Source organism: Scomber scombrus, chromosome 17 (genome assembly GCF_963691925.1).
Source record: "Scomber scombrus chromosome 17, fScoSco1.1, whole genome shotgun sequence".
NCBI classification, from domain to species: Eukaryota; Metazoa; Chordata; class Actinopteri; order Scombriformes; family Scombridae; genus Scomber; species Scomber scombrus.
This window is the reverse complement of record NC_084986.1, coordinates 16,727,983-16,754,570: the sequence shown is the minus strand read 5'-3', so window position 1 is coordinate 16,754,570 and position 26,588 is coordinate 16,727,983. Positions and strand designations below refer to the sequence as shown.

Sequence of the window (26,588 nt, the reverse complement as noted above, 5' to 3'; positions counted from 1 at the left end):
TTTAAACCTTAATAACATTCGTACACCTACATCATCCATCATTTTAATTTGAGATAATGACTTGGCCCGACAGTTTCTGGAAACAAAATCTTACTCCTCATCATGAGTGAGTCTGACACATTGCAAGAAGCAAACACTAGAGGGCAACTGAGTTTAACAGAATCCAGCATGTTTCTGCATGTTTCTGCCAACCATCTTATTCTTTTTTTTTCTTTTTTTTTTTTTTTTACAGCTGTGTAATGATGAGTAATTGTCCATTTGATATAGTGAAGTGTTCCTTTTGTAAAGAGAAGAGGAGCCTGAGGATCATATAGGGGTGACTCATTTGCTAATGCTAAATTTAAAATAATAATCTGGCCTTATGAATAACAGTTGCGGTCTTATGTAAGCTGCTTGATTAAGTAGAGGTTAAACTAACAATGTCAGATGGCTGAGCAGTAGAATAACATTTCTTTGTGTTTTTAATACCTGAAGCTTAATAGAATTTCATTAAGTTTAGAGAATAGGTCATTAATATTCATATACAGCAATTTGTCTTGATAAAAGCCGCAGCGATGTATAAAAAAATAACTACTGCATGCAAGTAAACAACATAAGTCTTTATGTCTAGTCTAGAGTCTTTCACAGTGACACATAAAGGCTGAGTCAAATCTGTCACATCATGATGACCCTAACACCACCGCTCTGATTGTTTTGCAGGTGTTTCTCCAGGACCTGGGCCGAGGCCAAGCGACAGTTGCGGCCTTCAATGAGCTGTCCAATCATCTGCTGCGGGAGTATTCTACTGACGACACTAGGAGGATCAAAGAGGTCACCGACAAACACAACGCCGCCTGGAACAGCATCAACAATAGGTGCACACTCACACGGTGACACGGCTGACATTTGCGGCCAGTGCTGAATCTTAAAATCGCGTGTTTTCTCATGCACAGACACGTACAGTATTTGACCTACTGATCATGATTGGCAGGACAAGTGATCGTCATGCCCAGCTGGACAGTGAACTGAAGGGCCTGCAGATGTCTCTCAGGGAACTGGAGTCCTTCCTCAAGTGGCTCCAAGAGGCCGAGACCACAGTTAACGTTCTGGCCGACGCCTCCCAGAGGGAAGACCTGTCACAGGACTCTGTACATGTGAAGGAGCTGAGACAACAACTGGAGGTACGGCTTTAAACTGATACAGCAAGTGTGTGTCTGTGTCTGTGTGTGTGTGTGTGTGTGTGTGTGTGTGTGTGTGTGTGTGTGTGTGTGTGTGTGTGTGTGTGTGTGTGTGTGTGTGTGTGTGTGCGGTATCTATGCACAAGTGTTAGCCCATTATCTGAGTGTCATCCTTCATTAACGCAGCCTTCACCATCAGAGCTCAGGTTGGGACGGTGTGTGGGTTCATCTGTGTGTACACTGCTGGTTAAAGATGTGTGAATGAGAGGGCATACAGAGGGCATATGAGCGCTTGTATAACTTCAGTGCAGCTCATTGATCCTCTTGTCCTATGCTGCTTAGGAATTCAGTGCATGTGTGCATTTGTGTGTGTGTGTGTGTGTTCCCTCTCACTAGCTTGTCATTTACCCAGACCTTCCCTCAGGGAGTCTTTTGACGTACATCAACTTGTGCTTTATGTAACATTTTAATCCCCAAATCACTTCACCTCCCTCTTTCAATAGATACAGCAAGTGCTAATCTGTTTTTTTTTTGTACGACCTTTTGAAGTGTTTTTTTTTTTTTGGAAAATGCTTACCTTGTACATTGCTTTCATTTAAGCACACCTTTTTTTTTTTTTTTTTAAAGACAGCATCAATCATTTGGAGCATATACAGTATGTGTGTTTATCCAAACTTCTTCACTCTCCTCATAACCTTGAAGTTGTCTCTTGAGAAAGGAAAAAATGCTGCAATGTCCATATTTCAGAACTGAAAACTCCAGTCCAATACTAACATTTGTAGTTTTGTTGTTTTGAATGCCACAGTACTATCACTTCAGTTTCCAGCGTCCAATTATAACAAAAATAGGCCAAGGTTATAGAGATTTAATGACGCTGAATCCCTGCATGTATGACTACAAAGATTTCTGAGGATTCATTAACTTGGTGTGGATGTGATGCTGAGAGACTTTTGGAGCTCATTATTGAGGCCTGGCTGCATTTGGTTTTAGTTTAATACAATTCTGATCATTCAGGTAGAAATGGTTATTATTTTCACATTTCGCCTGTTAAAGGATCCAAAATTGTTATATTGACCATGATCCATCATTTTATGCCCTTTTTATTTTAAAGGACACATGCTTTATACTGTTGGATCTTATTCCTAAAAAGCCTGTTAAAGTCATCTAAGAGATCTAAGTGTGTGATGAATGTGGTGACAAAGTAATTCAGTTGAACTTTTAATTAAGATATCAGTTGGAGAATAACATCTTTTCATACTGCGGCACCAAAATGTCAGCGGATCTCTCTGAAATGGTTATCGGCTACTGTCTTCTTCTTAATTCTGTTTCGTCTCTCATTTCCGTCTCTGTCTTGGCTGGAGTTAAGATGGATGAATAGCACTCAAGTCTAGAAAGTGGGTTAATGAAACGGACACACACTTTGAGCTTCAGAGGACAGTGTTGACATGGACTCTTGCCCCCCACCCCAACTCCCTTCAACCCTTTTATTAACTCAGACTGTGCTGCCGCTGTTCAGTGTCGGGTTACTTTAATCACAATTCCTGTCCACGGGCGATTGTCTTCCTGACTGCTGTTTTCATATTAAGCCCACAGTTGGTGAGCGGTCAGGAGTAGTGAGAAATACAAATGTGGAATATTAACTTAAATTTCCTGAGAACATAGAGGCCGAATGTAATATGATCACACTGAGCACTGGAATACATTTCTAATTATTGGTATATGAGATCGCTAAACACTCCATCACACGTGCACACGTGACAGAAGATTTAGAAACAATGGCACCCAGCATAAATGAACAAAGGTGTCTGTGGGCTTTATAATTGAACATAGCAATGTGAGCAGCAGCATAGACATACACGCCTCCTACAAGCTCTCAGGTGAGACCTGGTACTGTCAGTGCCATTAACACTGAGCCAACAAACACTCAATCTCCCTTATAATTCCCTCTGAAGCAGTGTCAATACTCCGTGGAATGACTGAAATGAAAGCTCTAGCCAGTTAAACCTTGTCTAAACAGAGCTCTTCAACCAGCTTGTGTGTGTGTGTGTGTGTGTCTGCTGGTAAATGGTGATTATTCTCAAGCAGTCAGTGTAGGTAAGCTGCACGTCGAATGGAAAGGAATTTATTTATGTTGGTTAGTTTGTGCTCATTTCTCAGCGCTACCTCAGAGTCTCCATTCATCTGTGTACACCAACACGTGAGCTGGGACCAAGTGCAATAATGCATCTGGTATCGGCACACTGAATACACGGTTTCTGTATTTGTGTCATTTTGTCCTCATTTTAAACGAGTCATAGTTATGTGGCAACCGTTGGTGTGAAGCGCACTGTTTTCCATGCTGCTCTCGGGCGATACAGAGGTTTTCATCCTCACTTCAAATAAATGCCTCTTGTCTTGCGGTTGGGGGAGAGAGAGCGATGTGTTTTTCAGCACCACTTCAAATAGCAGTCAAACAGAAAGAGGAATACACAACATGAATAGGTTTAAAATACCCAGCGATGTGTAATACTGTGTGGTCAGTGGCTCTGCAGGAGCTGAGCGACTGTTCCTGATAATCTCTGCTGATTGTGATCCTATCTTTGCATTTACCTGACTCTCTTTTTCTTCTCCTGCCTTTTTTGTCTCTTGATGTCATCTCTCCGATATGTGTGTGCTTCCCCACAGATTGCTTTTCTACAGATTTAGCCATTTTCTGTGCCGATAAAAGATGCTTAAAAGCCTTTTACCCTCTCTTGACCTTGCCCTCCTGCTTTCTCTGTCTTACAAATCTACCGTCCTCCCACTTTTTTTCTTTTACTCATCTTTAATCTGCAGTTTTCCAGTAAGGCCTTTTTCTTTTCTCCTCGGCTAATCTTTTAAAAGCTGCATTTGGACCACACACACATAACACAAACACTCATGGTCTGTCTCTCGCTCCCACACACACATATACAGACTGTCATCCTCTCCTGTTGAGTTGCAAAGCAGAAATACATTTTTTAATGTTATCCTCAATGCTTCTCTACATAGAACAGCAAGAGTATGTAAAATAAGTTATGACCATCATCTCTTAATTATTTCAACTTTAGCTTGGCATAAAAAATTTGAGCTTAGGTCTGGTAGTTTTTCTCAGTTGTCAAACAGTGACAACAAACATGGAAAATTCAAAACCTGAACATCTGCTGAGGAAGACCGTAAGATTTAGACGTTACGTTAAGATGAAACTACTGTTTCAAAAGTAAAAAATGAACTTTCATGCTCAAATTTGACCTGTTTCCCAAGAAATCAGGTTTTCTCAGTTGCAACATCACACTTTAGTTGCTGAATTTCATCTGAAGTTGAGTCTGATTTAAGTTGCGTCAAAGATTTTTATTTTTCGATAGCAAACGCCACAGAAGTGTAACCTGGACACCAACAACAATTCCTCCTCCTTTGTAACTATTGTGTGTGCATCTAATTTGTGCGCTTAGTCCTCGCTCAGTCCCGCTCTCTTTCACTTTAGCGTCCTCTCTCTCTCTCTCTCTCTCTACCTCTATCTCCCCCTCACTCTCTTTCTCCCCCTCACTCTCTCTCTCTTTGTCTGTCTCTCGCTCATTGATCTGTTGGTCGCCTTGCGTAATGTCATTCTCCTTCCATGGCAGAGGCAGTCTTTGCCGTCCTTTACACTGCTGCTCTCGATGTGGCTCCTTCTTTTCTTCTTCGCTCTCTCTCTCTCCCTCCATACGGAGCACTCTCTCTCTCTTTGTCTCTGTCTCTCTCTCTCGTCTTCTTTCTCTCTCTGGATCAGTGGCAGTAAAAAGTGAGCTGCGTACGACCGGCTCCTCTCTCCTCGTCCAGTGCATCTCGTGCCTTCCTCTCTCTGCTTTCCTTCCCGCTTGCCGGCACTTTTAACTCTTCTCTCCCTGTTGATTATATATATTTTTTTCCTCCTTCTCCTCTATCTTCGTCTTCATTTCCTTTTTCTTCGTCACCCTCCTCTTGACTCTGCAGGGTGCCGTCTCAAGTGATTTGTTTGATTCTCTTCTGGCTCTGCGGTCGGAGTGCGGGTGTGAATGTCCGCGTGGAGGAGAAAGTGAGTGTCTCGTCTTGTCCTGCTCGCCTGCATCATCATATGTGTGCGTAAAGTGTGTGTGCATGCCGAGAGCTCTGTTGGAGCGACTGTTTATGGAGAGAGAGAGAGAGAGAGAGAGTGAGAGAGATAACTGACGCTGCGCTCACTGTGTGTAGCGTGTGTGTCTATGTGATGAAACGTGGGGGCATGCTGAGCTGAGTAAGAGTGCGTGTGCCTGTTATTTTTTTTTTCTCCCTCTGTGTGTGTGTGTGAGTGTGTGTGTGCATGTGTATGTGTGTGTGCGCGCATCACGTCAGCTTGGCTGGGGTCTGGTCGGCTGGCTAGGGAGAGGGAGAGGGAGAGGGAGAACAATATGAGCGGGGTAGGGCAGTGCTAGCATGCGGACCAGGAGCAGGCTGCTGCAGACTTGTAGCAGTTTTAAGATGATGGCCATGGTCCGGACCTCCCTCCAGAAAGTGGTGGTCTTCCTACACAGGCTCCAGAGGATGGCCATCTCCTCGCCACGCTACCAGAAACTCTGCAAGGTACGTGGACTCCAGGAGAGAGAGAGAGTGAGAGAGCGGACTGGAGAACCTAGAGTTTTTGTTTTTCCTTCTTTTCTTTAAAAAAAAAAAAGAAATTGGATAGAGATATGGTTTAAACTTGTATGTTTGTGCAGTTCATTCATATTTTATTTGATTTTTTCTTTAAGCAATTTGGCTCAGCTCCCAAAACTTTCATTGTCTTGCATGCTTTTGGAGTCTGTTTGAGGCTTTTGGGCTTGTATTTGAGCTGGGTGTTTGTATTTTTCTTTAATGTAAATGTCCAATTTTTCTCAAAGAATGTGGAGTTGGAGTATATCTCTGCATCATTCATTGTTTCTCCTCTATTTTTGGTCTTTTTATTCATGAGTCATTTGGTTGTCAAGACATTCTGTTCCAGCTGATGTTGTTTTGGGGACTCTCTCACCTCCACAGTATGTCGTTTTAAATATACCTCGCTGACTTTTAGCACTTTTTCTGCAGAATAAATAATAATTCGAACTGTGCATCCCTGGTGGTGTGTGTGTGCGCGCATTTTTGTCTGTGTACTGTCAGTTTGGAAGTGAGTTTTGACTGTATAGTGGTGAAGGCATAAAGAAACTAGTAAGGCATGAAGAAGAGTGTGTGTGTTATTTTTTAGGCAGTGTGTATACTGTATTCTTGCGGTGAGGGAGCAGCATAGTGACAGGATACAAAGACAGTTAATCAGTGGGCAAAACATTGATGAGCAAGTTTGCTACAATGAAGTTATTAACTGACTTTGTTACTACTAAGTAAAAAAAATGCAGAATGACACACTTCTGAACATGTTGCTGACACACACATTCAGTTGAAATGCTAACCGGACTGTTTTCTTGATGTTGTTGTACGACTGTATTGCCTGTTAAAGCCGTTTGTCAGCTGTCCGTAGAGGAAATGACTGGCGCTGCGTGGTGAACTTGGTGTCATTTTGTACCACCGGTGATCATTATTGATCACTTATCTTCATTGTCGTCTCTCTTTCATTGCACAACACTGACCCAAAGTCAGAGGGCACAGAGGAGGAGCTGTACAGATGCACACATAGAGAGAGAGAGAGAGAGCGAGAGAGAGAGAGAGAGAGAGACTAATGCATCAGGCCAGTTTCTGATTACTCGCCAGCTTCAATCATGCCTCAACAAACATGTGGCAGTTCAACTTAATCCATCTTTAATCCATAAATCCATCGCTCTTGAGTGCTCCGCCCTTTTTTCTACAGCGTGGGTTCGGTTGTTTGTCAATCGTTCTTTGTATTTTTGCCAATGTACAATCACGACTAAAGACTGCATGAAGTACTTGACACGTTTACCTAATCTTATCCTTATCTCCAGGCTTGGGATGGCACAAGGACAAGACTCGGTAGAAAATTGATTGCCAGAGAGCAATAAACAGAGTATTAGGCATTAATAATTTTCTTGCTTTTACTCTCGATGCTCTTCTTGCCTTTGCTTGTTTAACCAATTCTGGAAAAAAGTGAGCAAATTGAAATAATTTCCACAGCCCTGTACAAGTACAGAAACTGCACAAACAGCACTGGAACTCTCTGTCAACTTCTCTTTGTGTACACCAGCACTTAACTTTGGAGTAGAAACTCTCATTTGGCTCCATTCAGCATCTTTAGAGATGAGACCTTCCTGGATTGCGCCCCTACCGACGGGAGGCATCAGTCATTCCACACTCGATTAGCCTCCCCTGGGTTGCATCAGTCATTCCAGCTTCGTTTGGCCTTCCTCTTGGGGGAATCAGTAATGCCGGGCTTGTCCTGTCTCCCTACGGTGCGCTCACTGGCCGCCGGACTGGAACAGTGACTTCTCGGTGATGGATTTGCTCGGGGTTTGCCCTCTCGGGTCCGGCCATTCTCTCTGCTTTAGGACAGCGCTGGTTCTAAAACAGCCTACCTGGACATTGTCTGATTCTCTTAAAAAGAACTAGCTGTCCCTCTTGAAGTAGATTTATATTGTTTAGTACTAAATTTAACAATAATTGCTGTAGGTAAGCTGTTTACTTTCTTTGGGAGCAAACCATAGTTATACCATCCTGTATTTGAAAAAAAAAAAAAAAATCAACATATCCGTGATTTTCAGCCGATCTGACTAGGTCAACAATTCTTGTTATTGGGCTCAGTGACATGAAGGCTGTATATTACATGCAGGCTGTATTTTATCCTTGGCATTCCAATTAAGCTGCAAAGCCAAGCTTATCTTCTAAAACTTATTGACCTCCGTCATGTTGGTCCTCACTATGTCTAACAGTGGTAAGATAGAGCAGGCTGACCGCAGTGCCAGCTGGCAATGCCATGAATGATGGGAAGTTTATAAAATCTACTGAGTCATAACCTTTTTGTCGACTTTTCCTGTTCCTCGAGCTTTCGCTGGTATCTTTTGTCTGTATGTGCGTTTGTGTGCCGCTTTAACGGCTCTCATTATGTTGATGTATAATAATGAGCTTTGCAGTCCTAGGAAGCAGAAACCATTTAACTTGAGCTGTTTTTAGAATTGCTTCTATTATTTGGTGCGCAAATTGTTTTCCTCTCCCACTTTCCCAATTCAAAGCAATAATGTTTAATGAGGTTGTACGCTATTAGAGAAGTTTTATCTATACAATATACCCTAAGGCATTGCTTATGAGTATGGTCCCACAGTGCATTTATCTCACACACAGAATTGTACAGCATTAAGAGTGTCAGCTAAATGCTTTAAATGTAATTGTGAGGTTCACTGAATTTGTGTCGTGTCCTGATCTTTTCTTTTCCTCTTCCTCCGTCCTCCCATCCGCGCTCTCTTGTGCTCTCGCTGTAGTATCACGAGTAGTTTATTGGTAAAGAGTACTTGTGAGTAGCATGCCTGGTTGGTTTATACTGAGGCATACAGAGAAGGCCCCAGCGGCTCATTTCCTCTCCTCACTTTTGCTCGGCTCTGTCTCTCTGTGTGTAATCACTAGCTGAGAATTGGCTGAAGGGGCCCACCTCTCTCCTGAGGAGTGTCCTCCTACTCTCATTACTGTGGCATTGGCTCCTAGTGTGTGTGTGTGTGTGTGTGTGTGTGTGTGTGTGTGTGTGTGTGTGTGTGTGTGTGTGTGTGTGTGTGTGTGTGTGTGTGTGTGTGTGTGTGTGTGTGTGTGTGTGTGTGTGTGTGTGTGTGTGTGTGTGTGCGCGCATGCACCAAAGCCCTCTTTAGAAACAGCCTTAAAGCAGTGGCAGTGTGAAGTCGTGCCTTGTCTTTCCTACTGTTTGTCTGGCAAATACTTTGGCCTTTGGGCGCCACACTCCATCCACCTTTGCTCATGGCTCACTGCTACCACAGGACAGGTGACTCAGGTGTGGGCATAGAGCCCAGCCGTCTGACCTCCCCGTCCTTGAGCTCCACCAGGGTCCTCTTGGTTATTAGCAAGTGTTAGCATTAGCAGCTAGAGCCCCAGGTGCAGGCAGATAACACCCCCTCCCCCCCCCAGGTGCAGGTTGATAACATCCCCACTCATGCTTACACACATTTACACTGTGGACACGCATCCCCACAGTGCAGTCTGTGCCCTATTGCACATTAACACACACACACACACACACACACACACACACACACACACACACACACACACACACACACACACACACACGCACACACGCACACACACACACACTTGCTCGCTCAGGCACAAGTATATACGCTCACTTAAGATCTTTTAACTCTGGAAACATGATAAATAAACTAAATAAAATGCAGAATACTGGTTTGGGAATATTTTGCATCAAAACTATTAATACCTGCAGCTATATGAATCGGTGACAGAAACGTGAAAAAATTGGCGACAGCTCACTTTTCAGAAAAATGTATGGATTCAACGTCATCCAGTGACGATGATCTCCGACCTGGGTTCAGGGTCTCTGTCCACAGAAGCAGCCGTCTGTCAGCAGCAGCCCCTGGAGAGCTAAGAGGACAGCTGCTTGCCCAACTCCTTTCACCAGGCAGACTGACAGCAGAAATTTACTGAACCAAAATAGTTTTTTCATGTTGACTCCGAAGTAAAAACTCAACAGTGTATATCCTCGCCCACCACGGCGAGTGACGGGAATCTGACTGTAGTGAAACCGGCGAGCTCACAGACAGACTGAGAGCCTTGATCAATCAATGTATATACGGTAAATAAGTTCAAAAGACATACAGAGCAGTCATTTAAACAGCTGTCTGTGCAGATTATGCTACACTAAAAGCAGCAGAAATAGACTTGGAACATGAAAAAACATAGGGGGTCCCACAATCAACAACTGTTGTTGAGGAGTTGCGATTTGACGTTTCTTCCACACAATGTGATTGGTCGATGCCTTTATTCTTAGTGCGAGAGCTCAGAAAAAACAACCTTTTTTCGCAGTGTTATATTTGTATTCTGTGTTAAAAATCCTCATGACAAAAACAACAGATAAAAAAAAGAAATTGACGTGTTAATTAATTGCACGAAAAAAACGCCCCCGGTGTAGAAAGGCCTTTACTCCGCAGCTAGCCTGAGTGATGAGTCACAGGCGGGAAAATTATGTGGTAACAGACTGATAAATGCAAATCATTTCAATTCATCAAGACGGTATTGGGAGAGAGCGGGGACAATAAACAGAAAATGAAGACGTGATTCCCCTCCCAATCAACATTACATGTAAATCAAAGCAGATGGACTTCCTATTGGCAGTAATGGTGATTTGTAATAGCACTTAAATCACAGATACAGCCCGCAGTTAAGCTGCTCTGCTGCTCTCAATTGCTGTTACTGCAGCAAGTGACCATTCAGTGATGAGGGGATGAGAGCTGCAACACTTCCTGTAAGATTGACAAACTTGCATGAGATAAAATAATATGTTAATGAAATATATTTGACACAATTAGATGCAAATAGAAATGGAGGGAAATTCCTTCAAGCTTCATCTTTTCCCTTTCTCTACTTCCCACTGTGTCTCTCCCACATCCAGTAAAACCATTTATTGAGCCAGTAATGGGTGTGTGTGTGTGTGTGTGTGTGCGTGTGTGTTGGGATTGCATTTTCGTGCAGTAAAGCGATGGATTTTGTGCACGTCATTCCATTAGTGGCTTTCAGGCCGGCCCCAACATTAAGCTGAACCTGCTAATGCCCGTTTATCAACACAAAGACTACATGGTGTTTTCAAAGTAGTGTCTTTTAGCTTTCGGTTTCCTGAGTCAGCAAGTACACCCATTTAGAGGCTGGTTATTGCATTTTTACAGTTGAGGAATGATATTTGAGGGAGTAAAGGTGTCCTGGGCTTTTTGTAAGGTAAATTAGATCATTTTAAATGCTAGTGTCCATGTGATTCCTCTATTTCAGTGTCAATATCAAATACTTTTATAGAGGAATATAAATCTCTATGCAGTGTTAACATCTTTTTGGTTTAATGGTTAATGGTTAAATAATGCTTTGGTTAATTAAACAAAATAAGCCAAACTTGTTAAACCTATCAGGATTTAATGTTGTCTTATCTGAGAAAATATCTGATCCAAGAATGTACAATGTGAGCAATCACTGATGCTTACTTCCATTGGTTTATGTGATACTCGATGCCACAGACACATTTCAGTCAGTACTGAGAAAGTATTGAGGTTCAATACTCAGCCCCACTGGCAGTCTTGTTTGTTTTTCAGACAGCGTATAACTCACGTGACATCGTGATCTATGGCTGGTCCACAGTTCCCCCGAGCTGGATCACACCAAGCTGAGACAGGATAGAGATTACGATGTCCTGCAGGCTCAGTGGACAAAAGGCACCAGAAGACACGTACCTCATAGTGATGCATTCGGCTCCATCTTAAGATTCCTTGCTCTCCTTTTCTTTGCTCTTCATCATGTCACAACCATCTGTAAAGAGCTGTAAAAAAAATCTTTAAAAGCACTAAACACTTGTAGAGACTAACATATAGTAGTAATAGAGAGAGACACACATTGACCTGGAGTTGGAGGTGGGAGGTGGCAATTTCTGTTGCCAGCATGAAGTCTCCCTGACCTTCTAGCTCACTCTCACCCTCCCTTTACTGTGGCCCTCAATGTTTGTTAGACCGAGTCGGGGTGCGATCCAGGGGGTGACCTAAGTGGGGGAAATAAAATGAGGGGCGCAATCATTTTTCCTTTGCCGCTCCTTCTATTCTCGGTCTGACAATCAATCTACAGGGACAAGGTCTGGGCTCCGCACGCTGCCAGTGTCCCACCCTGCCAATATCTATGGTAAGCACACAAACACAGTGCTGACTCACAGTCTATATTGTGTTGCGTATGTGTATATTTGAGTGTCTGTACCACTGTGTGTCACAGTTTCAGATTGGAGGAGAGATTACGACGTGTAATCCTCACACAGACACACTCACACACAGTCAGCCTCAAACACACAATCGATAACATTAAGCCAACCTAATGATCAGAAGGTGATTGATCCAATTATTGTTATTCAGAGTTTACCTCGAAATCACATCGGTATGTCCTCTTTTCACCTTTCTTCACCTTAACTTTTTTCCTCTTTGCGCCTTCCTCCTGTTCCTTCTGCTGTTTTTAACACTCATTCTTTCTCCGTTGTGATCTTCTACTTTTGGTGATTTTTACCTCTCTTGTTAAGGGTAATTAGTGATTTTAAAAGAATGCCTGCTTCTGCTCCATTTCGCTGGTTTGTCGTTTTATTTTTGGGGTGCATTGAGCTCAAAGGATTTTGAATTTCGTCTGTTTTTTGAAAGACGCAGTGCGCATTTTCAGTGATTTATCAGTGCTCATATTCATTATTCAAATCTGAACCAATGTCATTCTTTTTCCAAATGTTGCCCTTTCTCTCGAGACAAGAATTTCTTTAATTTCTTTGATCAATTAACCAATTTTATAGGCTTCTCATAGAATCACATAACATAAAAAAAACCCAAAACTTCAAACTTAGGCAACTTTTTTTGCTGAGAAGTATGAATCTATCCACAGTCTCCCTTCTTACTGTACCTGTCATCACTTCTCTGTTCCAATTTGCCTAATACCACCCCTCAGTAAGCCAGTAAGTTAGCATATGCTGTGGCTCATATCCTCCTCTTTCTATTTATGCTGTCATCTGCTCTTTGCATGCCACTCTTAAATCATTCATGCTCTCCCTCTTTTCCTCCCATCCTCCTAAAACCTTCTGCCCATCTTTTCCTGAAGTCTTAGACAGATGGCTTACATGCTACTTGAGCCCGCCTTGATGCCATGCTTATGAAGCAGATCATTACATGCTGCTAAAACATTGATCAAATGCTTTCTCTGACACGGCAACATCTCATCATGCAGGGTCAGATCCTTGGAGGGCCTGTTTCCATCACCAAAAATACACCCACTCACACATCATATACAATTTGCCTTAACAGCCCAAGGTTGGATGCAAGTTTGTGTGTGCATGCATTTCTCTTGGGCTTTTGTGTGTGTGTTCGCATGCATACTGCACATTTTCTTTAAAGGATCCTCCTATAGCACCTTCCTCAAGAATGAAATGTGAAATGAATTTCCACATTTGTTAGACAATACTTTAATAAAGGAATCATTGAACATTAGAAATCCATTTACACATTCAATTTACATGTTTTATGTGGGCAAATACCTTTACTTGGGGCTGTCAGTGGCCTAAATCAAGAGGAAGGGGGTTCAGGAGAAAAGCAGCACCCAAAGAATGTAGAATAAATGGAGAACAACATCAGACCCATCCAGAAGGTAGAGGGATGAAGGACATCACTTAGCAGTGTGCAGTGGTTAAAGGTAAGGGATAATGTACTGAACTTGCCCTTAGAGGTAAAAATAGTGGTTGTGACAAAAAACAAAGAGCAACAGCAAATGTTTTCCGCTGTTATATCACAGGGAGATTAAAGATAAATCGAGCTATATATAGTCTGTAATCCGCAGCAGGCTACAGCCTGCCAGTGGAGCCAGAGTCAAAAGCAACAGTAGAAATACAACTTCGTAAAACCGTCTGGAAAAAGAGTTTGATGTGCATGATGGGTAGCTGGAATCGCTTTATAGAAATATTGAGCCGAGTTTCTTTAGCATCTTAACTTTACCCAAAGGAGTTCTTGCTTGACATGTAGTTTGTGCGCTGAGCGGCTTCTTGTGGCTCAGAAAAAGACGCATTAAGTCAGAAATGTCCTTTTCACACAACACGGTTAAAAGATTATAAATGAGACAGCTGCATCAAATGTGTGATGCTCACGAAAGTCGAGAGAGGGACCAGAGATCACAGGAGAGGATCAGTGTGAGGGTGTTTGTGCCTGACAGCCCAACATAAGCTTTAACTCGGCTTGAGTGGTACCTTCACACATTAGACCATAGACATCAAAGAAGATTCTGAGCAGTTTTGATGTGACGAGTAATCAAATTAGATCTACTAGTGCTGCAAGTATGGGTGTCCATTGATTCAGCATATTCCGTAGTTATCACAAATGTCTGAGAGGAGGGGCATTTTTACTTATCGGCCCCCAAGGAGATGAGTCTGGCTCTCTTGAAAAGGAAGCAAGTAGGGTGACTCAAAAGGCAGAAAGAGAGAGGAGAACGTGTCATGACAGAGGAGAAAATGGCTGCCAAGTGTTGTGTTTTTTATTTTTTTTTTGAAGGAGAAAAAACTGAGGTGAGGAAAGAGACGTGGAACATGGTACTGTGGAAGGATATAAACTGAAAAAAAGAGGGAGGTTGTGATAAGAGGAAAGTGGGACTTGTATATGAAGGAAGGGAGAAGAAAAGGAGAGCTGAGAGACTGACAAAGGAGGAAAAGAGTGAGGAAACGATGGTCGATAGAAGCGTGCAGTGGCTTTTTTTTTCATCTTTGAGGTTTGCTGGGTCACTGAATTGTCACTAACAGTCAAACACACACACACACACACACACACACACACACACACACACACACACACACACACACACACACACACACACACACACACAGAAACACACACACAGACTGTCCAGCATCGATCCAAGCGCTCATTTTCAGTCTAAAGAACTATTCTCAGATGGGGCATGGGGTGAAATTCATTTATTGCTTCAGTACATGAATGACTTCATTTTCACCGCCTGCCTTGCTTCCCACTGTGGACAAAAGAGAAATACCAACAAAGCCTATTACGCATTTGTCCAGTTTACAGCTGAGTAGGTCTTGTTGAACGTCTCCCTTTTTTCGTCTCTTGTCACCCTCTACAGTGTTTGTGTGTAAATGCGTGTTTGTGTGTGTGTGTGTCAGTCCGTGCCTGCTAAATATCATTGGGATTAGCACCGGGGGCTTAATTAAAAAGCAATTACCTTTGGTCGCTGTGGGCGACGCTTGGCGGGGAGTAGCTCGACTAATCTGGTGAATGGTGTGAGGGACCCTCAGCGTGCAACACACGCACACACACACACACACACACACACACACACACATTGTGCAATTGTCTGCAGAATTAAAGGAGGATTAAAACAATTGCTAATTAGCGACGAGGGTTGGAGGCTAAAAGGGTATGGAAGAGGGGCTGTAGGGCCACACATACTGCACTCCTTTCTGCCTCTCGTAGCCTCTGTGTGTTTATTGTTGAGGTTAAAAAGGGCAAATGATACACCCAGAACCAAATTAATTTTCCACAAGCGGCTAGTAAGCATGCTCCCCCTCTTCATCATTGTCCACCTCGCTCTCTCTCTCTCTCTCTTATATTTTTTTCCATTCTTTCACTCTCGCTCTCCCCGAAAACCTAAAATAGGTTATCACAGTTAGCGCCAGAGCTAATCTTTTAATTTTAAAGCTCCAATTAGATGTTGCTAATGACAGTAATTAGATCATCTCTCGGAGCCTCGCTGGGAAGTGCCCTTGAAAAACCCAATATGCTTCAGACAATGAAAGGAGAATCAGCCAAAAAAGTGTGTGCAGGTCATTTCCTCTACTAAAATTGATTTATGTTTATGGGTTTTTAGAATTTGCTCTTTTACTTGGCAAAAGATTACATTTGTTGCTAAAGGACATTGATAGGACATGTGAGTCTCTGAGATGAGGTGGTCTGTGGTCAGTCTGTGAATGTATTTGTTTGTTCACATTAATGGCCAATCCTGCAAAAGAACATAATGGTCTGTCAGTCTTCATGTAGACTAAGTGGAATTTGGGTTATTTCTGAGTTTGTGGTGACATATAACAAGTGGGTCAATGTTTGGATTAATTCTAGGGTTTGTGGTTAAAATGATAGGATTTGTGAGGAAATGTTGTTTTTTTCGTCCTCGCAGATTGTGTGTGTGTGTGTGCGCGTATTCTGTGTTCGCCCTCAGGTTCGTCGATTTGTGGTAGTTCATCAAGATTTAATTTTGGATTGATGTTTTCCATCCCGGAGAGAGAGTCCATTAATTACCACTAACCCACTGTGGGAAAAAAAACACGCGCACACACACACACACACACACACGCACACACACAGTAACACACCTCTACCCCTGAATGATGTATCATAATTGTCCTCTGTCCTCTTTCCATCCTGCCCTGCTCTATTTATAGCCAATATATGGCCCCACCCTGCCAGACAGCGCCATGGCAACTAAATGATTGACAGGGAAATCGACAAGCACGCTCAAATCCATCTTACTCCCTCCTTCCTCCTGTTGACCTTCCCTCTGACATCACGGCTGTCTGACTGTCTAGCTCTGTACTGTCTGCATGTGTGATCATAAGTTGGTTTGTATGGCCTCACACCCCCGCTGCTAAATGTCCTCTCTCACACAGAGATGGAGTACCCAGCTCACAGAGGGGGTCATTAAACATACACGCACACTCACACACACTACCTTAACTGTACTTCACTATATTAATTATGTGCCTTCTAACCTTATCTAATGGCCTGTTTATTAGGACTGACACTTTTTATTTGCAGTTTGAACTATCAACCAGTGCTGAAAGGGTAATCCTGACACCAAAGCATCTGAAGTAAAGGAAGCATTATGGATATGATACCATTTTATATGTAAAAATGATGGATAACGGTAAAGCTGTTCGCTGTTGTTAAATTCAACAGTAATGACACCTTTTCACTCGAGTGAGGCAGCAGAGGCACGCGAATAAAGGAAAAAACGGCGGTTACACAACATAGTTTTGGAGTAAGCTGCGTGGGTTGCTTTCGAATTAATTCGAACGGATTATGCGTTAGTCTGAATTTCTTCAAATTTGATTTATTTATTTATTTATTTTTTAAATTAACACCCCAGTGCTATATATTTGTCACAAGCAAACATGTCACGTGTTTAATCAGTAAAGCTTTGTCAAATTCATGAAGGCTTTGATGGTCTTAACATCCAGTGTTGGCACACAGGAAGTCAAGTGTTACATTTCTAAAAGCAGCAACAGTTTTTTCATCAAAATAAAAAAAGAATAAAGGATTTACAGTGATCAGTTATAGACACATTGTCAAAAGCAAAGGACGCAATCTACGGGAAGATAAAGTTGTCAATAAAGTTTTTGCATTATTCACGAGATATATCTGAGAGGTCATGAGAGCATATTTTCTGAAGCACTGACAGGTAAACACAACGAGATAAAAAATGAGGTTAAACAGACCAAGTGTGCAGAGACATTTCCTCATATTATCAGTGTTAGGTAATATTTGGTGTACGATTAATGTCACCTGTTACCTCAACTCGACTCAACAGTTTGATGGCACCACTGCACTTGTCTCAGAAATGTCCTCATTCCATGCTATTACATTCATATTGATTCTTATATTTGAAGCAAAAATGGACCAAATACTGAAATCAGTCTTCTGTCACTTTGGCTTCACTGTGTCTGTCTTCTTCTCTGTTCGTCAAGAAGAGGCTTTAGTACTCTGGACTTAAGCTGTACTCACAACCAACTCTCCAGCATTGTCCTCTCTTGTTTGCACTACAAAGATATGAATTCTTAACTTTATAACATTTGTTGACAGCATGGGGAGCTTACTGTCTGAAAATCAGCGTAAGCTACATTCTGACTAGGTGACAACTAACTGAAAATGCATCCTTTGGGAATCTAGCTGATAATATATATTTTTTAAATATCTGCTTAGCTGCATCAATGTGGGCATATCTGTTCTGTGAAGTCTTGTCAGTCTTTCTCTCCATCTTATCCACCTGTTACGTTAAAGAGCTTTACAGACTCCCGAGTGTTTTCATACATATTTGTTTTCTTTTTGACGTGCTCATGTAGTTTAGTAAAGATTTGTGGAAAAAAACTTGCTTTCTCACACATGTGTAAAGAACACTGTTCGTCATGGAAAATATTTAACATTAAAACAGTGACAGCATCAACAAAGTGTGGGATTCATTGTGTATGGGTTACAATACTGTGTAGCTAGCCAGCGTGGACTGCAGATGTTGGTTGCCATGACAGTGTCAGTGGCAGCCCACTGGAGGAGTGAAGGGACCAGCGAGGAGCAGGCGAGAGGAAATGAAAAGAAGAAATAATGAAGGAACAAGAAATGCCATTCTACCCTGCTCATGCAGCGAAGGTATACTTTGGTAGTTTGGTCACAGCTAAAGAACTGCCAGAGCCAGTTTGTGTAAAGGTTGTGGTTTCATAACAGGCAACATGGACTAAGCCTCGCCACATAAAACAACTCTGACTCAAACTGCGCCGGGCACCAAATCACCACTGCTACATGACCCAGGCTCTAACTCCTTGAGCCTGTCCTTTCAGGTCATATGCCCTCATAGTCCTCGGTACACTGCTATTTAGCTGTTTTTCGGGTAGCAAAAAGTTATGTGCCCTTTATTTGAATGATAAATCACGTCAAATGTGAAGCAGCATAACCTCACCGCACTTCACAACTTTGTTTAAAAATCCTCTCCAGACATGTATTGAGACATATAAAATATTCTGCTTGGAACAATACTGTGTGTCTGATATGGGTTTTCCACAAGAAAAGTATAATAATTATGTTACAATCTTTAAAATGGCATCTGCCTCTCCCTTTTTAAAATTGTAGGACCTATAAATATGTAAACATTTTTCATTTCAGAAGTCTAATAACTGCTGGAAGATGGCTCATACTTCACGGTACTTCCATTTCCAGTGTTTGTGCACTGAAAGCTCCAGGTTCCCACATCACACTTGTGAGAGTATAATATTGGAACAGGATTAGCTTCCAAACTTGTATTGTCAGAAATCCTGATTTTTAGGCTTCAGATTTTCAGTGAGCACAGAGAAAATTTCCACTTTCAACAGATGAATGTGAAAACAGCATTCCAGTGTCATACTCTGCACATACATCATTCTGCACTGTGAAACTCAAACATCCAACTGTAGAAAGAAGATGAAAAACATATGTAATGTGACCAGAGTGCATGAAATCAAACCGAGTCGAGTGATTCATAAGCCCAATAATTATGGGCAAGTTTCCATTTTTATGACAAATGTCAGTCAAGCTAAAAAGGGCCTGACTGCCAGTAAAGCGTATTGGAGAAGAAGAGCCATCATTCATGCACATTTATAGTCTGCTTCAAGAGGCTGTTCATTGTTCATTTCCGGCCATTCAAATCTCTGATACAGATATTTTAATGGCTTCAATTATGATAAAACCGGCTCGCACTAAATAGAATGCATTACAATAATTGCCTCTGACTTCAGTAGTTCTTAAAACACTCTCCTGCTAACCCTTTCTGTGGTCTTGTTTGTTTTTTTAATATAAGAAACCAGCTGTCAGAAGCTTCAAATAAAATTTCTTGCTGCCGGTCTTCATTGTTGTGTGTATAAATGCTAACCAAATGACTGTTTAATCAACCTGACTTGTGGTTTTTAAGAATAATACTCAAACTCTGCTAACGGGGCAGTACTGTGCTCCTGTTGTAAAAATACAATCACATAAAAGAATCATGAAAAATAGGCTCCACAGTTGAGTGAGACGTAAAGCACTTAGCATTGTGATGTGAATTCACACTGAATCCTAATGTCCAGCCAAAGCTGTCTTGAGCACTGCAGGCTATATTGGTGCCACTATGCCATTTCATCATATGAAGCAGTTCTAAGTCTGATTGGATGGCTCCCAAACCCCAGAATTGTATTTTTCCAGTTGTATGAAGGATATTGGGCGGATATGCAGTGTGGCTGAATTGCTTCTAGAAACTGCATGTGTAAAGGCACTGAATTGGAGGGGACAAATAGTCAGTATAATGGAATATAGCTTTAGGCTATTTATGTGGTATAAGTCCGTTTTTCTCAGGCTATTGTAGGTTTTATTCACCTCGATTCTCTAACTCCAACATGGAGCAATCATAGGAGGTAGTGTGGTTTTTCTCCATTAAGCCTCTGTCTATTTTTTTCATTTCTCCCATATGTTTTGCACCTCAGTGACTTAAACATGGTGGTGTGAGATTGCACTTTTTCCTCTGCCTAAACCCAGTTGTTTTCTGTTTCTACAAGTGCACTGACAGGCCTGGGTCTTAAGTGGGTGGTAAATCAATTTAGGGCACCAACCTTTCCATAGACATGTCACTCATCACCTAATTGCTCAGTTCACCAGTTTACTTTAATTAACGAACACACATGGACGCGTCCACACACACAAAGTTTGTCACAGAGCGGGCTAGATTGATAAATGGCTTTAACACGGGAGGTGCTGACGGGTGTTTGTGAATCAAACGTTGATTGGCTGCACAGTAAAGACGTCACATACCCTCTGTCTCTACCTCTTTTTTTCAGTCTTTGTTTGTTCCCCTGTCTCTCGCTTTCTCTTTTCTGTCTCTACCTCACTCTATCTGTCTGCCAGTGGACTGAGTGTACTGAGTGCCTTGTTAATGCTCGACTGACATTTACAAATGGCTGCTTCCTTTATAATGATTAAGTTTTTTCAGGCCATGATGTACTTGAATCACTAAAACAGCAATTATATTTGTGACATTACATGCTTTAATGGCTTTTTCTGTCTTTTTTTTGTATTTTTGTGAAATGTCAGCTGGATAAGATGAGTAAAGTGAATCTTGTCAAACATAATTATTATTTTTTTGAAGTTAATTTAAAAACGCACAGATTGTCAAAGAATCCAAACCATGCATATGAATGGGGCTATCACGTTCCACGGAGAAGTTTGGGATTTGACTCACGACTGTGATTTAAATGCTGTCAGCAGCATCTCAGATATGTTTTTTTCCCTTCATGTGTGGATGTATCTTAAATTGCACATTGCTTTATATTTCATGGAAATCAGTTGAGAAAGAAAGCGACACCCACAGCAACACTGCCGGCACAAACAAGACATTTAGCTCGAGGAAAGCTGTTTTGTGTGTTTTGCCAAATTTTCATGGTCCAGTTATGCTTTGATCTCTCTCAACATAAACACATTTGTAGCAATGTGTTTGTGAAAGAAAATAATTTTTTTTTTTTTTACATTTTAGCTAATTTTGGTGTATGTATCAGGAAATTGATTCTGACAAATAATACACAGACACATAGTACATGTCAAAGCCCCGTTTCCCTCTTCACATTCTGGTGTTATTCCTAACTTGGCTGTCCTACCCCGCTTACTCAAGGACTCACCTTCCAGCTATCTCTCTTCAGAGTCTCTCCTCCTGCCTTTATTCTCACCTCATCTTTCCCCTATCCTCTATAGAGTATTCATGGTGTAATTGTTGTATCAATGAGAAAAAAAAACAATCTGAATTGATTTGATATTTTTCACTCCAGCCCGAGGTACCTCTCATTTTTTACTGATGTTGAAGGTTGAGGCGGTTGAGATTGTTTGTCATGCTGCCTTTCTGTGGCATTTTGTTTTATTGATGGAGTCTAGTTTTATAGGATGACGTTTATGATAATATTATGTGCAGCATATTCCTCTTGGCAGGTGACTCCCTAACCCAGTGATTTTCATATTTTTCAGTTGCGTGCTCGCTCCTCTGATCTGTGATTCATGAAGCTCCTCCTTGAAAATATTGCAGTCAAGGTTCAAACGGGGCTCTTGGTTCTTAAACAGCTGTGACTGGATGTCATTGGAATTAAATAATTGAAACCGATTTGGTGAACATTTTATTAAAGGATAGATTCAAAGGGTCAAGTGGCCCATTAAAATATGCTTTTTAAATGTGCTGTTATGGCTAATCAAGATCTAGAGTTCTTTTTCAGAAATGTCCTTGAAAGTGTATTTAATGCTACTATGGTGCATCAGCAGTCCGAGGTAGTGAAATCAAATGGATATCTTCAAAAGCTTTTTTATTTTCTCTGGTATAGAATTCCTTCTTTGTGTTTCCTCAGAGAGTGTTTCAGTGTTGAGATGCTGTGGAAGCAACACAACAGAGAACTTGGCACTAAAAAGACTGTCACTTTGAAAAATATCCTCTTGATTTGACATTTGGATTGCTGAAGCTTTGTATTAGCTTCAGATAAACACTGAAAAAATGAACATGGCAACAGCACATGAGGAATGGATCTCTTAATGTCCAGTATGAACATGATGAATGATTACAGCAAGAAAAACCTGCTTCATTGTTCATTTGGGCACCTGACCATTGTTTTAAGACAGACTTGAAACATTGTAAACCTATCCTTTAGCAAGTATGTGTGTATGTATGTATTATGTAGTCAGGTTTCTGGATAAATCCCAGCCACAGAACCTAATTTTACACTATATGATCTTGAAAGCATATAACAAAAACAACAAGACATCTACTCCCTCCTGCTCTGATCAGTCCCTCCCCTCAGTAACTCTTCTAAAAAAGCTTTAAGTGTATATACAGTACGTACACTATGAGGCAGAATTCATAAATATTAATCCTTTTATGCAAAACACAGCTCTTCTAACTCAGTATGGTTGGAAGCGAAACATTCTCTTTGTTTTGTTAAGAGTAGTCATGAATTGTTGAATAATATAATGTAGAAACAGTGAATGCCTGGTTTGGAAACTGCCAACCATTAAAGAAGGCCAGTTACTTAACATCTTCAAACCTTAATTACCCTCTGTTGTCTTTATATAGCAGTGCTCTGGGTAAACCATGTGACTGGCACAGATGTTACACCATCAGACATGAGACTGGCATATGTCTTGTGTCTGAACACCAATATTCTTTTTTCCTCAGGAATGTACTCCTGCTTCATAGTCACAACGGGACCAATCACAGTAGAAGTGTAGTTCTAGATGAAGAAAGGGGTCATCTGAGTGAAACGCACTACACAGAGAAAAAATGTCCCATTAAATAAAGTGTTCTGTTCTGACTCTGTGCCTCCTAAGCCAAGGCAATAAACATCCAAAGCTAAATCTATTTTAATGTTGTCTTTGCAGGGGTAAAACATACAGTATCGTCCTGTCCTGCTTGCTTACTTAATCCATTGAAAGTCACCTTAATTTGTTCATAGCCTTTTCTTTCTCCAGCTGGTGTTGTAATTAGGTCATAGTCTTTCTGTCTTCCTTCTCCTCATTATGTTTGAATAGTTACTATACATAAATTATGGTTAGAAGATGAAAATCAGGAGTTACATCATTAGATCATCACTGTTTGCCTTTTTCCCTGCACAGCTCTTTTTTCTCTGTTTCTCAATTGCGTTTCTTATGGAGGCAGTATGGAGGTCATAACTAACTAGCTTGTATTGCTAATATGTCTGTCAGACATAAGTCAGACTAACAAAAAGTAGACACTGCCTCATGTCTTCGCAGTTACAGCATGTTCTCTGCCAGTATATTTTTCTGTGTCTACAGGTAGAATAGGGAGCTTGTTAATTTGGTCTCACTGTTTTGCAGCGTTGAATCTTTACTTCTGAAGGACTACAGTGTGTGAAAAATGTAAAAAGAAGAGGGGAGAGATAAGTCTCACCATACTTGTCCTGAATCTTTTGGATCAATCTGGCTTCTTTGTTACAGAACCTTTGCAATGCTGACCATTACCCTGGACAATTGCATTCACTGTGTAAAATGTGCCTGTGCATGTTTGTTTGTGTGTGAGGGAGAAAGAGCTCTCAGCCCTGGCTGCTATTAGTGTCATGTCAAATGCAAAGCTTTGGAGCAGCCTAATGTCTCTAAAGAGTGCTGTATCAGGGAGAGGTGGTCAAGTGAGAAAAAAATGAATATTAGGTGTCCTGTGTGTGTGTGTGTGTGTGTGTGTGTGTGTGTGTGTGTGTGTGTGTGTGTGTGTGTGTGTGTGTGTGTGTGTGTGTGTGTGTGTGTGTGTGTGTGTGTGTGTGTGTGTGTGTGTGTGTGTGTGTGTGTGTGTGTGTGTGTGTGTGTGTGTGTGTGTGTGTGTGAGAGAGAGTTGCTTGCAACATGATTTAGAGTTTGGGCTTTAAGTCAAGCCAATTACTGCGTCACAACTCTCCCAGTCAGGGTTAAGTGGACTAACAGAGAGGCATGAGGCATAAATCACATCCTGCTGTCAGACTGAAGTGGGTTTGATGAAAGTCATGGTGGTGGGGGGAGAGTAATAAAAGTGTTAGAAACTTAAATTTAGTTCTAAATATATAATCCAGTAATCCAGTAAATTATTTTAAGTTTCATTCAATCAGATTTTTAAGTACAGATAGCCTTGATGTCCTTGTTTTTTTCCCCTCTTTCTTTGCTCACAGATAGACATTTTTTTCGCGCCCACTGTTCTTTGTGTTTCCAGCTGAGGCCATCATCATCACTCAAGGCCATCACACAGAGACTAAAAATTCAAAATTTAAAAATTTAAAAAAAGTTTGTTTGGGAGATTCGAGATGGTAAACATCTATCACCAGAATGCCCTGGATTCTTCAAAGCCTGTTATTATTTCATTATTTTTAGCCTGGAAAAATAGGATATCTGCCACATACTGGGTTCAATTACAGAGACTGCTATCATCAGGGAGGACGGCTCAGCAGTTCAGTCTTCATTAAAAAAAAGTAGGAACTGTATTATTATTTTTTTAAGCTCTGCCAGTCAGAAACATGCATAATGCAATATGATATACACTGTTGCGCACAGAGCTGTGCTGCTGTTTCAACTGCAAGAAACGGTGTGCAAATCTGTATATGGGTTTTACAGTATGTGGAGTTAAGCATCCACTACAGAACTATATGGAAAAGCTTTCATAGTTTGTACTCAGATACTATAGCTCCAATGTGACTTTTGTTTTAAAGGAATATATCAACATTTTGGGAAATACGTACCTGAGATGAGCAGTAGCCAGTTATCTTATTTTAGCATACAGATTAACCACGGGTAACAAAACACAATAATATGGTACATAAAACCCAGCAAAAACACAAATAGTTGTTTTTCACATTTAATGATGATATTATGTCATGAATCCATTCCGTGTGATTTAAACACTTTAACTTGGCCAGTTGTTGACTATGGGGAATATAGTCTAACAGACCTCCCACTCATGACTAATCACCTCTTATTACTCAGTATTGCTGGAGGCAATTCTGACATTTTCATTCTCTCTCTACTTCTACCACTCTCATTGTGTGTGTGAGTGTTGAATGTTGAATGTTGAATCCTCCCGCAGTGCTTTAACTTTTAACGTTCTCGTTGTTTTCATTGTTCTTTGACTGTGTGTATCAGCACTATAAAGTTGTCAGTTCCCATCTTGCTTTCAGCTGGATTTAGTTGCGGACTACTGAATTTTTGAAGCCAACAAACAAAAATGAAGCCGTCTTCTCTTTTTCTTCCGTTAAATGCAGCTGTTAAAGGTACAGCGGGTTAGAGATTGGTTAATTGGGTAGCAAAAGGTGAGCAGCTGCTGACACCACTCACACCCATAAACACTAAATGGATGCAAATCACAGGCATGAAAACGGATCTTTAGCGGTCATCTCCCACTTATTGCAACGGGTATTACTACCACTTAAAAGGATCAGCATTAAATATTCTGATGCATTTCTTACTATGTTTTACATTAAAGAGCTTATGATTGCTGGTAGAAATGATGTATGACATTAAAGGTCATTTAATTTATGCTGTTCTTTTTTTTCTTCTTTTTTTTCATTGAAAGGAGCACTCAGGAGATGAGCTCATCTACTACCAGGTAGTTTGACTAGTTCAATTTAACTGTATGTTCTGTATGAAGGATGCTGTTTATCGTCAATTTGGAGTGAAAACTAATATTACTTCCATTGAAGTTATTTGTTATATGTTCAAGTACACTGCTTTGATAATTTGTTACGTCACCTTGGGATTATCAAATACAATATATTATTTTGAAACAGGGCTGTTTTAGTTGTCTTTGGAAAGTCAGCTTTTCAGGCTATTCGAAGCACCTCTGTGGTACAACTGTAGTAGCAGAAAGCTCAGTGATTAGACAGGCCATTGAAACAAGCTGTGAAATTGATGACAAGCTAACAAGTAATCCAGAGAATCCATTCAAAGAACAATCTGTTCTAAATTAAGCATAAAATTGATGTCATGCCAACAAGAGAAATATTTTAAAACTGACAATCTAATATTTATTACTAGTCACTATAATACAAGTCAGCCTCAGTGTCTTATTGTATTTCTTTACTCCTTTTGTTTAAGAAGACATGAGGGTGTGTTTTATTATCACTGCGTGTGTGCATCCACATGTGTGCTAGTAATATATTTTATGGTGGGATGGTGGATGTGGTTGAGCGTGTCTGAGGAGATTAGGGAGTAAGTAGAGGATTATAGTTGCCGTGACAATGAGTAGTATATAAGTGATAGTGGTATATAATATTTTGTATATACAGGAGATGTATGGAGAAGGTGGGGGGTGGGGGGGGGTTGCAACACAAGCAAACTGGTGTCAGTCAACATTCAGAAGCTTTATAATGACACTTAAATTAGTCATTGTGTCTCCTGCTTTGTTAATCACATAACTTATTTGTATTCTAGCAACTCTTCCTGTCTGAATTGCTTTTCTATGCAGTCAAAATGCTCCATTCTAATGACGTGTCAGAGTATGCCGTTGCTGTGTTTGACTGAT

At 41.0% G+C, this 26,588-nt stretch overlaps 1 protein-coding gene across 1 annotated transcript in view; it reads left to right on the top strand.

Annotated features, from left to right (window-relative positions):
• utrn (utrophin) overlaps positions 1 to 26,588 on the top strand; it is a 179,929-nt gene that overhangs the window by 60,563 nt on the left and 92,778 nt on the right. The window contains exons 54-56 of the mRNA XM_062437479.1: positions 700 to 854; positions 971 to 1,160; positions 25,641 to 25,673. Coding sequence (XP_062293463.1) covers positions 700 to 854; positions 971 to 1,160; positions 25,641 to 25,673 — 378 coding nt within the window. The remainder of the gene's footprint in view (positions 1 to 699; positions 855 to 970; positions 1,161 to 25,640; positions 25,674 to 26,588) is intronic.